At 55.3% G+C, this 13,980-nt stretch overlaps 3 protein-coding genes across 3 annotated transcripts; all 3 read left to right on the top strand.

Moving 5' to 3' along the window:
- Window positions 1–16: 16 nt before the first annotated feature.
- Window positions 17–2,144, top strand: PHYSODRAFT_330179 (hypothetical protein; the record flags this gene model as incomplete). Its single annotated transcript, XM_009526784.1, has 3 exons — window positions 17–175; window positions 233–431; window positions 1,669–2,144. The coding sequence occupies 3 exons, from the start codon at window positions 17–19 to the stop codon at window positions 2,142–2,144; spliced, it is 834 nt and encodes a 277-aa protein (XP_009525079.1).
- Window positions 2,145–2,956: 812 nt separating this feature from the next.
- PHYSODRAFT_256260 (hypothetical protein) lies at window positions 2,957–5,623 on the top strand (the record flags this gene model as incomplete). The annotated part of the gene is made up of 5 exons (XM_009526783.1): window positions 2,957–2,996; window positions 3,431–3,510; window positions 3,625–4,386; window positions 4,650–5,298; window positions 5,397–5,623. 5 exons carry the CDS (start codon window positions 2,957–2,959, stop codon window positions 5,621–5,623), a joined length of 1,758 nt encoding a protein of 585 aa, XP_009525078.1.
- A 732-nt stretch (window positions 5,624–6,355) lies between these two features.
- PHYSODRAFT_497596 (hypothetical protein) lies at window positions 6,356–6,919 on the top strand (the record flags this gene model as incomplete). The annotated part of the gene is made up of 1 exon (XM_009526782.1): window positions 6,356–6,919. One exon carries the CDS (start codon window positions 6,356–6,358, stop codon window positions 6,917–6,919), a length of 564 nt encoding a protein of 187 aa, XP_009525077.1.
- Window positions 6,920–13,980: the final 7,061 nt, after the last annotated feature.

Here is a 13,980-nt window from a genome sequence, read left to right as displayed (position 1 = left end):
GGACAGCGAGAGCAGCATGACGAGCATGGCGGCGGCCGGCACAGCGAGAGCAGCACGGCGGGCATTGCGGCGGCCGGCACAGCGACAGCAGCATGGCGAGAAGGTGAGCATGGCGGCGGCAGGGGCGACCGTCGGGCAGCATTCCGGTGAGCCCGGCCACAGCGTCACGGCGAGCGTAGCGGTAGCGGGGACAGCGAGAGCAGCATGACGAGCATGGCGGCGGCCGGCACAGCGACAGCAGCATGGCGAGATGGTGAGCATGGCGGCGGCACGGGCGACCGTCGGGCAGTATTCTGGTGAGCCCGGTCACAGCGTCACGGCGAGCGTAGCGGTAGCGGGGACAGCGAAAGCAGCACGACGACCATGGCGGCGGCCGGCACAGCGAGAGCAGCACGACGACCATGGCGGCGGCCTTGGCGGCGACGGCATAGGTGGGGAAGCGCGCTGGAGCAGTAGCTGCCGATTTCGGAAATGAGGTTTGGGATTGAGCGCGCGGAAACGATCTTCTGGCACGGATCGCAGCGCGAGCGTGATTGGCCGCGAATTGGCTGGCCAATTACACGCCGCAAATTCAAACGATGGGGGCGTGATTGGCGTAGATACCGGAGCGAACCCACGGGCGAAAATCTGCGTGTTGCGCGAACTCAAAGCGCAAGTTGGAAAAGCGCGCGAAAAACTGTGTGTTGCGCGAAGCTTGATGGTACCACTTCGTGTGACCTTTGGATTGAGTATTGAGCCAATGCTGATTGGCTTATTAGCTTCAACTTCAACCCTCGATAAGCACTCCGAATTATAGTAGTTCTTGATTTAGTGACTACCTAGTACGAGGGCATTTCTTTTGCAGTTCTATAGTAACTTACTTTTGCAAGTTCTTCTGCAACAGAAATGATGGCAAACGGTGCCTGAACGTCGCTCGCCTCGCTACCTAGGCCAGTGTGGTGTCCTCACAAAACGCGGTACCCGTAGATATGAAATACCAACCAATGCGTGCACACGGTTTCAATAGGTGAGCGCTAGCACCATTGATCTCGTCCGTCGAAAAAGCTCTGCTTCTGGGTGGTCAAAAGCTCACGAGACAGCACACTAATTCCCTCCTGTTCCTCGACAACACTGATGCGAATAGACGCCAGTGACTTCAGCGAGGAATACGCCGCGCTAGCTAAGAACACGGATGGTTGATGACCCCTCCTCCTTTATTTTACTGCATTTTACTACATATAGGAGCCCACACACCGCTTGACCTCCCGTGCCGCGCCACCGCAACTCGCCGCCTCGCCTGGTGAGGTGCGTTCTGCGGTCCGAGGGTGGCTGGTATCGGTGGTATGGCGAAAGTCGAGGGTAATTCGCGTCCGTTGGCAATAGTGCTCCCGGGAGCTTTGGGGGCTGCATGGAGATGTCAGTGGTGACTTGGCCGGCCGAATCGCCAGTGCCGCGCCACCGCGGCTCGCCGCCTCCCAGCCGGGAGCACGGTGGCGCGGCACGGGAGGTCAAGCGGTGTGTGGGCTCCTATATGTAGTAAAATGCAGTAAAATAAAGGCGGAGGGGTCATCGTGTGATTGGCCAGCCAATTCGCGGCCAATCACGCTCGCGCTGCGATCCGTGCCAGAAGATCGTTTCCGCGCGCTCAATCCCAAACCTCATTTCCGAAATCGGCAGCTACTGCTCCAGCGCGCTTCCCCACCTATGCCGTCGCCGCCAAGGCCGCCGCCATGGTCGTCGTGCTGCTCTCGCTGTGCCGGCCGCCGCCATGGTCGTCGTGCTGCTTTCGCTGTCCCCGCTACCGCTACGCTCGCCGTGACGCTGTGACCGGGCTCACCAGAATACTGCCCGACGGTCGCCCGTGCCGCCGCCATGCTCACCATCTCGCCATGCTGCTGTCGCTGTGCCGGCCGCCGCCATGCTCGTCATGCTGCTCTCGCTGTCCCCGCTACCGCTACGCTCGCCGTGACGCTGTGGCCGGGCTCACCGGAATGCTGCCCGACGGTCGCCCCTGCCGCCGCCATGCTCACCTTCTCGCCATGCTGCTGTCGCTGTGCCGGCCGCCGCAATGCCCGCCGTGCTGCTCTCGCTGTGCCGGCCGCCGCCATGCTCGTCATGCTGCTCTCGCTGTCCCCGCTACCGCTACGCTCCCCGTGACGCTGTAGCCGGGCTCGCCGAAATGCTGGCCGACGGTCGCCCACGCCGCTGAGACCGTCCAGGAGCGCAACTGTCCGGCCAAGATGTCGATGTTGACTATCCCAGGTCAATGTTGACTTATGTTATGTGTGTTCACACATGGTCGGTGATATGGTGTGGTCAACATCAGAAGCAGCGGAATCTTGGAGGTTCGACGACATCCGACGTGTGAGAAATGGAGTTCAAAGCCCGACAAATCGTTGACGACTACCGGGTGTATTGGGAGGACTGCCGCGCGTATATGCAGTACCCGCCTCGGCTCTTCGTGATCATGAGAGGCCTCCCGGGCAGTGGGAAGACAACGTTTGCTCAAGAGGTCGCTCGTTATGCAGCAACGGTTGATTTCCGCGCATCGATTTGCTCAGCTGACCTCTTCTTTCAGCGCGAAGGATCCTATGTGTTCGACGCGAGTCGGCTTTGGGAGGTGCATCGAAGCTGCAACGAACAATGCAGAGAACTCCTGTGGCGCAGCCCCGACCGTGGCGTGGATATCGTTATCGTCGACAACTGCAACCTTCGGATGGATGATTTTGAGCGCTATCAGGATCTGCACATTCCCTCGGACAAGCTTGCGGTTGCTGCGTTCGAATGCCCCCCTGGCATAGCGGAAGCAACATAGCTCTTGGAACGAGCTAATCGTGTTGGTCACGCTATCCCTGGTCGCACTTTCGTGGAGTACTTCAACATCTGGAGACACAACGCACCGGAGGAACCGCGCCTAGACAACGAGGTGGACACCGTCGATGAGCTGCACATCGATAACGAGCTGACCACCGTCAATATGCCGCGCGCCTACATCATCACGCTGGAAGAGTTTATGCGTGATCGCTAACGTGCTCCGGCAATGCCGAAGAGGTGACTGGTAGCTTCAGTAAATCTCTAATTTGACGTATCCACTCTTGTGTTGGCGCTTATCTCACCACTTCTGCTTCTTTTTGTAAAGACAACCATGTGCATCTACTCGTACATCTCTCATTGAGTCACCAAGTCGACTACGACTTGGAACGTGTCTACGCTGGCTTAGACACTTGTTACTGAAGCCAGCTCAACAACGACTTATACCAAGTAAACGTTGACTATCAGTCCTCTTGATTCTAAATCGAATTGGTCCACATCAATTTATTTCAACTGTAGGATTTGCGGTTTCACTTTCTCAAAGAACCTTGACTGCAGCAAAGTGCTGATGGCGATGCTGATGGCGAAGCGATCTCAGGCTGCAGAGAGCGAGGGAACTGCTGGCGGTGCTGCTCGCCAGGCGCCCATGACGAGGATCAAGAAAGCTGCAAAGGCGATGGACAAGCCAGCGACAAAGCGGACGAGCGCGCCCACTGGCAAGTCAGCAAACGCTGCCAAGACCACGCCTGCCACCGGCAATGCCCCAAGCAGAAGCGGAAGAAGGGGGAGGGGCCAGACACTTCGCCAGACACTTCGCCAAGCCCCCGTAAGCAGAGGAAGACTGCCAAGAAGACTGGCGAAGGATCCAACGTGACGACGCGCGAGTTGGGCGCCGCGAGTGCATCGGAGGACGAGGCGACGACTCGCGATGAAGAGACGACTCCCCTGGTACCCAAGCACGCGCTCCGGTCCACGTGCTTGGCTCTACAAAAGAAGATCGCAGACGAAAAGGGCGAGCACCGGCAAGGCCCACGGCGCAAGGCAGGTGATTACTACAAGATGGCAGACTACCAGAAGCGTGTGTGGGCGGAGAAATACACAGCTGCTAGGAACAGCAGCAACGACTTGGACTACGAGGCTTTGAGCAAGTTGACTCAATTCAAGGCGTTCAAAAACAACCCAGAAGAGCTCCAGCGTCACGAGCCTGCGCTGCTGAAAGAGTTCTACGAGTTTTACTTAGCGGACCAAGCCCTGAAAGCAGACGCACACGCGCAGACCGCTGGATCGGGTTCGTCGAAGCTATCGCAACGTGGCGGAGCCGAGCACCTGGCGATCGAGCAATGCGACATCCAGGCGGCTCAGCAGCTTACCGCAGCCAGAAACCAAGCATCGCTAGCGTCAGACCAAGCTCCAGGGCCTCCAATCTCGCAGACACCCGTGGCCGTGCAGGAGGAAGGTGCCCCAGCTCGGAGCCTGCAAACCCACCCTTTGCGAAGGGGGTATGCGCATCTTGAAAATACCATTTCGCAAGCACTGCAGCAGTTCCGAGAGAAGCTGGATGAAGAGAAGCAGCAAGGGGCTCGACAGCTGGAGGAGGTACAAGCACGCTCAAGGAAATTAGAGGAGCAGTTAGCAGCCGCTGCGAAGGAGCTGGCCGAACTTAGGAATGATGGCAGTGGTGATGGCAGTGGTGACGACAGATGTACCGTGATAGCGCATGAGTGGAAGAAGACGGCTGCAAAACTAGCCGAGGAGAAGGCGATTTCAAGTGGTGCAACAAACTTGCCCATGTGGAAACTGAGTTGAATTTGTCGAAGCAATCCGTCACCACGCACGCAGACAATCTACTTAAGGCGCAGGCTAGTCATGCTAAGAAACTCCAGGATGTGCACGAAGACATGAACAACCTCACGAGAGAGGTGGACGAGCGCAAGAAAAAACTGGAGGGCCGGGAGAACGAGGAGGCTACGAGAGATAAGAATATGGAGAACAAGGAGGAAGAACTACAAGTCAAAGCCGAGGAGCTGCAATCTCATGACGCCAAGCTCAAAGAGGAGGACTGGCGTCTCTGGAACGTAACGCATCGCCTGCAACGGGAGCGGGAGCAGTTGGACGCGGATAAAAAGAAACGAGAGAAGCCGAGTCGAGCGAAGCAACAAGGAGGCCGAATATCGCTGAAGCAGGCGAAGATTTTGAATGAAATGAAGCGCCAGACCCGGCTCCTGGAAGAGCAGTTCAAGAACAACGGGTGCCCAGCTGCGTTTAAAGAGCTCGAAGCCAACCGCAACCGGATCGAGGAAGAGAGGGCGGCGATGCAAGCAGAACGGGATGGAGTGAGAACGCAGTTGGAATCGATGAAGGCTGCGCTAGAGGCGGTGAAAACGGAGAACAGCGGATTGCAAGACACCATCGCGAGACGAGAGCTGCAGCTGCATACGTACAAGTATAGCGCGGTGACCAAGGGAGCTATCGAAGAGTTCACAGAATGGAACGCCGAGATCCGAAATGGTATGCCGCTTGAGTTTCTGCTTCAGTGTGGTTTGACATTGTTTGACTTCCATTGTCTCTGGATTGAAAAAAATGTAGGTAACACGAGCACAATGCAGAAGAAGCGCGACTCATTCTGGGCAAAATGAAGGAGGCGTTTGGATCGAAGACGGCGGACGCTGAAGAGTTCAAGGCGCTTGCGGTCGAGTTCTGGGTGAAAAGAAATGAGTTGGTCCACGACAAGACAGGTACCGTCATTCACTCGATGGACCACGGCAGATACGCGTGTGTATGCGCGAAGATAATGGAAGCATTGGCTGCGTTTGAGAGTGCCATCCTGCTGTAGTTGTGTGTGCTGCTGCGTAACGATGAATGAATACACATTTCCAAGTCACCGATGACTTAGAGCGAGTCAACTGTGACTCGAACACGCTTGTTGTATTGATCGCGAAGTCAACATGGACTTAAACCAAGTCGACATTGACTCAAACGTACTAGTTTCAGTAATAGCGAAGTCAACGTCGACTCTGAACGAGTCTACATTGACTCGGTCGACAGCGACCCAACGTTGACTTACAAATCCAAAAAAAAATAAACTCGGTTTCAGTATGAACCCCCAAAGGGTCGTTTTACTTGAGTTTGTATAGACAGTATCCGAAGCGAAAAATGCTGACTTTTCAGATGAAGAGGATCGCCAACTCGTTCAGCTCGCGGCGGTGTACGAGCAAGCGGGAAGCCGAATCGACTGAGTGTCAGTGGAGAAAGACATGAGGCCGACAACATGGAGCGCAACCAAACTGCAACAGCGAATCAAGACGCTCAAGAGACGATATGGCAATAACGTGCTGAGTTTCCCCCACGCTATTTCCGCCCGCCACCAGACCGAGCAGGACTGCATTTGGAAGCCAAAGCCGCGTCTCCTCTACGGTTTTCGCCTTCACCACATACCATTTCGATCCTATCACCGCAAGAAACCTACAACGCCACTGAAGGACTATTCTGCCTACTCACCAGGCGTGATGTGCGCGCGAGTGAACGTCAGCTAAATACCGGGGAGATTACAATGGCTGGGGTGTCCATGCTGATCGAAGAAGCGAATATTCAAGTGAATGGCGTGTTTCTGGATGCTGGATCCGGCGTGGGAAATGTTCTCGCTCAAATCGCTCTGCAAACGCAAGCGTTTCGTGTGGTTGGTATTGAGATCCAACGTGACCTGGCCGCTAGAGGTATGGAGCTGATTGCGTCTAGGGCATCGCGCTTTCCACACTTGCTCAAGATCAGCGTCGTCACCGCAGACATCCGCAATATTGCTGAAGGCAGCGATACTGTTATCAATGCTGATCCAGACTCGAAGTTGGCTCAACCCAGCTCCCTTATCAGCTCCGCCACCCTTTTATTTTGCCACGACACTGTGTTCGAAGAAGATGTGGTTTTAGCAATGCGTGCTTTGTGCATGAAGCTACCTCATCTACGTCTGGTGGCACTGACAACACGAGTGTGTCCGCGGCATCGTAATACGTGCCGAAATTCGTTTTGCAAGCGGTGGAAGTTACTGAAAACAATTCAGGTTCCGATGACTTACAGCAGCTCCCTTCGGGATTTACACCTGTACGCAGCTGAACCAAGATGGTCGATGCAGTAACTACGATCAGTACTCTAACATTGCCGCCGAGGGTCAAACGAACGACTATGTATTAATTGCATGAAAATCAATCACAACTCTAATCAACTTCGACCTGCAGTTGAGTTTGACAGCGTAATGAAGCCGCTGTCGCCCCATGAGCTGTCATACGAGGTCTAGAGAACCCAATGCAAGATGAAGCGTTCGTAGCGGACGAGCTTACTCGAGTCGACGTACGGCATCGTGGGCTCCGTAACCAGACCCCAGCTGACCATGAAGACTCCATGCTTCAAGCCGCCGTTGTATCTGTCGTTCTTGGAGTCTTGCCACACCCCGCTGTCCCTGTCGTGCTCTCGGCGTCCTCCCTGCCGCTTGTTTCCACCGTCGTGCCTTCGGCATCGCGCTTGGACATTCGCTGTGGAGTCGACTCGCATTAGGGTGAAGTGTCGGCACCCGCATGGTTTCAGCGGTGGAGGCACGTAGCTTAGGTGGGCGCAGATGCGCAAGATCGCCTCCTTGCTCAACTCCTGCCGGGAGTAGCCGGTGAACAGCTCGTTCTGAATGTAATACGCCTGTCGACAACAACAACACCAGCATGAGCCCCTAGATATGATCGCCAAAGCAGCCAAGACGCCGCCATACCTTGTGGGGGTTGAAGATGGTGTCCAGCTCGCACACGTACCGAGTCCACAACATCTCTCAGCATCAGCCTCCATTCTGCTAAAGCTCCAGTAGCCCTGACGCCTCACGTACATTGCCGAAGTAGCGGTCGGGCTCCTCCACGAATAGGAGCGTCCAGGTCTCGATCGAAACAACTCGGTCTTCGCAGTGGCACCGGCAGAGCCGTACTCGTAGCTCCTCGACCAGCGTACCTCGCGCGTGTGAAGGCATCTATAGAAGGCAATGATACAAGGGAAAAGAAAGTTAACATTAGTGAGCGGTGCATCCTATCAACTCAGAATTTTACCATAGCGGAGAAGCGCTAATCCTTCGCGGGCACCTGGCAATCTGCGGGTGTAAATGCTTGTGCGGTGGCCAATGGTGGCGCGGAAGCCCGGCACCCACGCCCATCTACCTTTCAAGGTGAGAAATCCGCAAACAGATCGCATTAGCCAAAACGCTCTCGGCGGGACCTTGAAGAGTCGCAGTTACCCTAACCACCTGTATGGTTTGAACCGGCACTTTCCCCCGAGGTTTTTCTTATCCCAGCAAAATCGGGATAACGGTCGCCGGTGGGTTAACCTTTCCCACCGTCCACCAACCAGTACTCGTCCGCCAGCGAGTGGCTGTCCGTGAGCTGCTGCTCATAGCAGCTTTAGCGCTGCGAGTGAGTGGCAAAGAGGAGTAGGAAGACAGGAAGACACTTGTCGGTTGTAGATTAAAACTCAGAGTGATTCATTCAACACATGCCTGCAAGGCATAACTCCTATACGTACCGTGCACGAGGAAGAAAGCATGAACCTTACCCCCCCCCCCCCCTTTGACCAAACAACCCATCAATCGGGCTTGTAGGCCGACTCCTAGTATCCATCTAGGACACGACCAGGACATGAGTGACTACGAGAGAGTAGAGTACGACCGCGTCCGATCTCTAACGCTCATACTTACCCGGAACTCATATCCTTGTCTCCAACTCGATCATGCCGAGCTGGCAGGCGTGCATATGCAACCGCCTCAACTACGTCCTCGACTCCAAGCAGCTCCCTCAGCCGTTCAAATCACTGTGGTCCTAGAGCCTTGGTAAACATGCCTGCCATGTTGCCTGCAGTAGGAACGTAGCTCAGCGACAATTCGTTAGCTTCGACAAGTTCAGCAATTTTGAGACTCATCTTTGCTAGCCGCTTCACACCGTCATAGTTTCCGATGTGTTCGCACACTTTTAGCGTGCTCTGATTATCACAATGCAGATCCGCGACCATTGGCTTCATGCCTATTTCCGTGAGCAGATTCTGCGCCAGCAGCAGGTCCTCGACGCTCTTACTGGCCGCAATCAGTTCCGACTACACGTATCATCCGTGACACGTTCCTGCTTCTTGCTCTTGAAGCCGAAGCTGTAACCATTCAGTTGGAGCACGTATCCCGTAACCGATCTCCCGGTGTCCGGACCGTTCGCGTGATCAGTGTCACTATACGCCCGCAGCTGTAGTTGCGCTGCTGGTTTCGCCTCCGATCGGCGATACACCAATCCAAAACGTGCTTGTACCCATCAGATACTGCAACACGCGCTTAGCACTTGCGAAATTCTCTTTTGTATACGCTCCAGCGTGACGCCCGATACATCGGGTGGCATTGGCGATATCCGGACGGGCACAGGTAACCAGGTACTGCAATTTTCCCACGGTTTCACGGTAAGGGATAGAAGGATCATTGATTTCCGTCTCGTCACGTTCTCGCGTTTTATGATAAACACCCATTTTGTCGTCAGCACCTTGACTGGTTTACCCTTCGATGACTTAGGTCTGTCCACCATTATCCAGGACTCACATTCTTCCGTCATTGCAGCTCGCCACTTAGTTGACCGCATCGCTTCTTCCGCTGACCCTGGTTTTCCGACGAATTCCTCCTCGAGCGTGAGGACGTACCCGTCTAGTCTGACATTAAGTCGTGTCGTTCGAGTTGATCTTCGAAGCGGTTCACCATTTTCTTGCTGACCAGCGTTTGCAGCTACTGCTCGGCGTTGTCGTCGAGTTTGACGTGGAGTAGGCCTTCGTCCACCACCGCGCTGAGCTCCGGCTTGCAGACGTCCAGTCGTTTGCGGTTGAGAATGATTCCCCACGTTTTCCTCCCCGTTTCCTGCAGCGGCTCGTCCTCAGGCTCTGAGTCTTCGCTGCCGCTGGAAGATGATTCATCGTTAGCACCAGCGTTATTAGATGGAGTTGTATCTGCATTCTTCGGGATATTCGCACCTACCGTTTGTGCGGCTGAGCCCCTCGCCCTCTCCGTTGCCTCGTATTCCACAGGAAGTTGAACCAATGGTATCAGCTTGTAATTTGCTTGTTGCCCCACCAGCAGTGAGTTGATATGTGACCGGCTTACAGTAATATCCTCGAGAAAGCGCATAACTCGTGCTTCCACAATTTTCCCCATTCGTAAGTGCAGCAACCGATATCCAGGTGATGTCCGTCCAAAACCCAATTGTAATGGGCCTACTTTGACTCACTACTTTAGCTTACACGTGTGCGCGTGTATGTGAGGAAGCGTAGCTTAGTTTAAATTAAAGTTAATTATACTCGGGCCTCCGAGTATAAATTAATCTAAATAAACGATCCAAATAATGTTTTTGGGTTAAAATGAGAACTGCTATTCTTGTTTTATGTTTCTGACTTCCTCTAAATGTAATATTCTAAACTAGGAATCTGCCAACGGCTGGTTGGCAGGATTCTGCTAACATGCAAGTCACTCATTGGCTAAAAGATGCTGCTTTCAGCCAATAGGAATCCTAAATGTGTATGGACCACCCGTCGTGGTGGTCGTAAATGTATGTAGTCATTGGTGTACCTTACACCAAGATCGAGGAAGTGTTCAAACCTCTAACGGACATCGCATCTGTTAGAGTAACAAGTGACTGTAGCCACTTGTGCGTGTAACCCCGTCACACCATTCCCCGTCAAGGTTAGTCGTGCCAGTCTCGGCCCGTCAACCACCATTGGCCGTTTGGTCAATGCGTGACGTTTGAAGAGAGCGTGCTCGTTCCGTAACGAGCACGTCGAAGTTGAAGACCCCTGGCGCAGCAGCGGAGGATATCTCTGCTGCTGCGTATAATGCGCGGCAACGTGCGAAGTGTGTCGCTGCCACGGGGCATGACCCACAGCCTGCCCTTGAAGTGCCTTCGGGCGCTGTTGTTAGCAACAGCGCTCGTATTACTTTCCAGCGTGTAGCGCATGGTGGGCTTCGTACGCCCTCACCATGTCCGGGACGTCTTCGAGTAAGACGTTCCGCGGCTCCCATGTATCTTGGTTGAGAGGGAATCCTCTCCAACGGATACGAAAACGAACCGGTTGCCTGTTCGTTCTCGGGGTACTGTGACCAACAATCCGCTCAACTATCCATCGAGTTGAGCCGTGTGCGTCACGAATTGGCGGCGGTGGTGGTGGAAACACGCCCCGTGTGTGGTCAACTTGGTGTTGACCCTGATCTCGCGTCTCCCCAGGACCAAGTCCCGGTCGTGGAGTAGTTCCAGAGCGCTGCGTTCGGTGCTCTGAAGTATTCGTAGTTTGCGGCGGCCTCCCAGACCGCCTCGATCGTTCCGGCCGAGCTGGACCATTAGCTCGACCCGCTGCTCCAGCGTGAAGTCGCGCTGGAGAGGACGATGGCTTCCGCCGAGTCTTCTGCTTCGGTTCAACCGAGCTAGGTAGCTCGTGCTGCAGGTATGGCTTCAGCCTTCCGACGTAGAACGTCGGATGGAGACGCATAGTAGACGGTATGTCCCGAATTGCGTCCGAACTGAACTCGTTCAGCTCGCTTCCAGCAGTAGGCCCTGCCTCTGCGTTGGTCTTTGTGGTGTCTGTGCCCTGCACAGACACGCTCTTCTTCTTCTTCTTCTTCTTCTTCTTCTTCTTCTTCTTCTTCTTCTTCTTGTCAGTGTCTGTGCCCCGCACAGACACGTTCTTCGTGCGCTTGTCGGCGTCTGTGCCCTGCACAGATGCGCGGTTCTTGGCTTTACTTCGTGTCGTTGCGGCTGACACTGTGCAAGTGTCAGCGGCATTCTGCGGCTGCTGCGTTGCAGTCGTAGATTCTCCCCCACTTAAGGAAGGAGCCACCATCCCGAGTAGACTCGGGAGGCGTGGGTGCCTGATGGCGTTCACGTAGAACGGTGTATGCCCGGTCGAGGCATGCACCGAGTAGTTGATGGCGAACTCCGCCATCGGCAGGCACTCGCTTCATTGTTGGAACGAGTGAGCGTAGCTCATAAGCACGTCTACGAGCACGCGGTTCACGCGCTCGGTCTGCCCGTCCGTCTGCGGATGGTCCGCAGTCGACATCGAAAGTTGACTCCCAAGAAGTGTAAACACTTCTTGCCAGAGATGTGCAGTGAAGCGCGGGTCTCGATCCGACACAATGTCGATCGGCATGCCATGGTGTTTGAACACCATGTCAACAAACAGACGCGCCGTCTGTTTCGCAGTCACTTCAGCGGGTACCGCAGCAAGATGTACCATCTTGCTGAAGCGGTCAACAAAGACCACAATGCCCGTGTTCCCCTGGCTGTCCGGGGGAACACCGAACACGAAGTCCAAAGACTTGGACTGCCAACACTCCGACGGAGTCGGCAGTGACTGCAAGGGAGCCTGCGCGAACGGCGCAGGCTTCACACGTTGACAAACCTCGCAAGCACGGACGTACTTGCGCACCCATTTATACTGGTGGGCCCAGTAGAAGTCTCGCGTGAGAAGAAGGTATGTCTTCTCACGGCCCGGATGCCCCGCAACCGGTGCATCGTGATACTCGTACATGATCCTGAGTCGCAGGTCATGGTCATTGGGCACGACAACGCGGTCCGCGTTGTCGTCGACTGCACTGTATAGTAATAACCGGTCGTGCACCCGATAACGGTGTGCATGAGCACGAAGATACTTCGGCAGCTTCTGACGAGCTTTGTCAGAAGGCGCTGAGCCATAGGCCAGCAAGAGCTTCGCGTCCGCGTCGTGCGCGTACGCGACCTTCACGTCGTCCATCAGTGACGACGTTGGGGTGCTCGATTGCATGGCGTCAATGGTATTGACGTCGGCATCAGTCGTGGCGTAGTCAGGTCGACGCGAAAGCGCGTCGGCCACCACATTGAGTCTTCCGGGATTGTACTCAACCCGGAAGTTATACTCCGCGAAGAATGAGAGCCATCTCGCCATTCGTTGCGAGATGTGCGGCGACTTCACAGCCGTCCGCAGCGACGCGTGGTCCGTATAGACCACGAACGGTTTGCTTCCGAGTAGATACACTCGGAACTTCGCGAGTGCGTACTTCGTGGCAAGGAGCTCCTTGTCATGTACCGGGTAGTTGCGCTCAGCTGCCTTGAGCTGACGCGATTGGTAGTAGACGACACGATCACGGCCCTCGTGATCGTGCTGCATCAACGCACATCCGATTGCGAAGTCGGATGCGTCACACACAACGTGGAATGGGCGATCTTGGTCGGCCACCGCCAAGATCGGCACCTCAGTCAAGCCCTGCTTGACTGCATCGAAGGCCTGCAGACACTCAGCAGTCCAAACCCACTCGGCGTCCTTCTTCAGGAGCTGTGACAGCGGGCGTATCATGCCCGCGTAGACCTTCACGTACTTGCACAAGTACGTGGCCAAGCCAAGGAACTGCCGCAGTTCCTTGACGTTCGACGGCGTCGGCGGACACCGTTCTTCCCAACGAGACACCCGAGTACGAGTATCTCGCTCGCCCCGAAGATGCACTTCTTCAGGTTCGCGTAGAGCTTGTGCTTGCGCATGAGCGCAAGCAGCTACCGGAGATGCACCTTGTGCATCTCAACATCGCTCATCCCGTCCACAGCCGGGGTGCGATCCCGTCCGCACCCCGGCTGTGGACGAACACATCGTCGAAGTAGCTCGGTGCGAAGTCGCGCACCGAGCGCAACAAGTGCGTCACGCACCTGTTGAAGGTCGCAGGGGCGTTCTTCAGACACTGCGGTATCACTAGCCACTCCCAGAGCATGCCGCTCGGCGTGCTCACGGCCGTGAGAGGGATATCGCTCTCACGCATGAGGATCTGATAGAACCCATCGCGCAGATCAAGAGCACTGTAGATAGTGCTCCTGGCCATCGAATCGATGATGACATCTTTTCGAGGTATTGGCGTCTGCGCCGGTATCGTCGCATCGTTCAGCTTGTTGTACGCATGAACGATGCGCCAGCCGCCCTGTGGCTTCTTGACACAGAACGTCGGAGCACTGTGCGGGGACTTCGATTCCCGCACTTGTCCAGCTTTGCGACGACTTTCGAAGAAGTCGTCGATCGCTTTGACCTGCTCTCGCGGCAGTGGCCACTGCCGCGTGACACAGTACTTCGTGCCCGGCACGAGATCAATCTCGTGCTGGATGCCCTTATCCTGCGGAAGCTCCGCAGGGATCTCTTCCG

The sequence above is a fragment of the Phytophthora sojae genome (assembly GCF_000149755.1).
Source record: "Phytophthora sojae unplaced genomic scaffold PHYSOscaffold_3, whole genome shotgun sequence".
Taxonomy (NCBI): domain Eukaryota; phylum Oomycota; class Peronosporomycetes; order Peronosporales; family Peronosporaceae; genus Phytophthora; species Phytophthora sojae.
The sequence above is the reverse complement of the archived record's forward strand: the minus strand, read 5'-3'. Positions and strand labels throughout refer to the sequence as shown.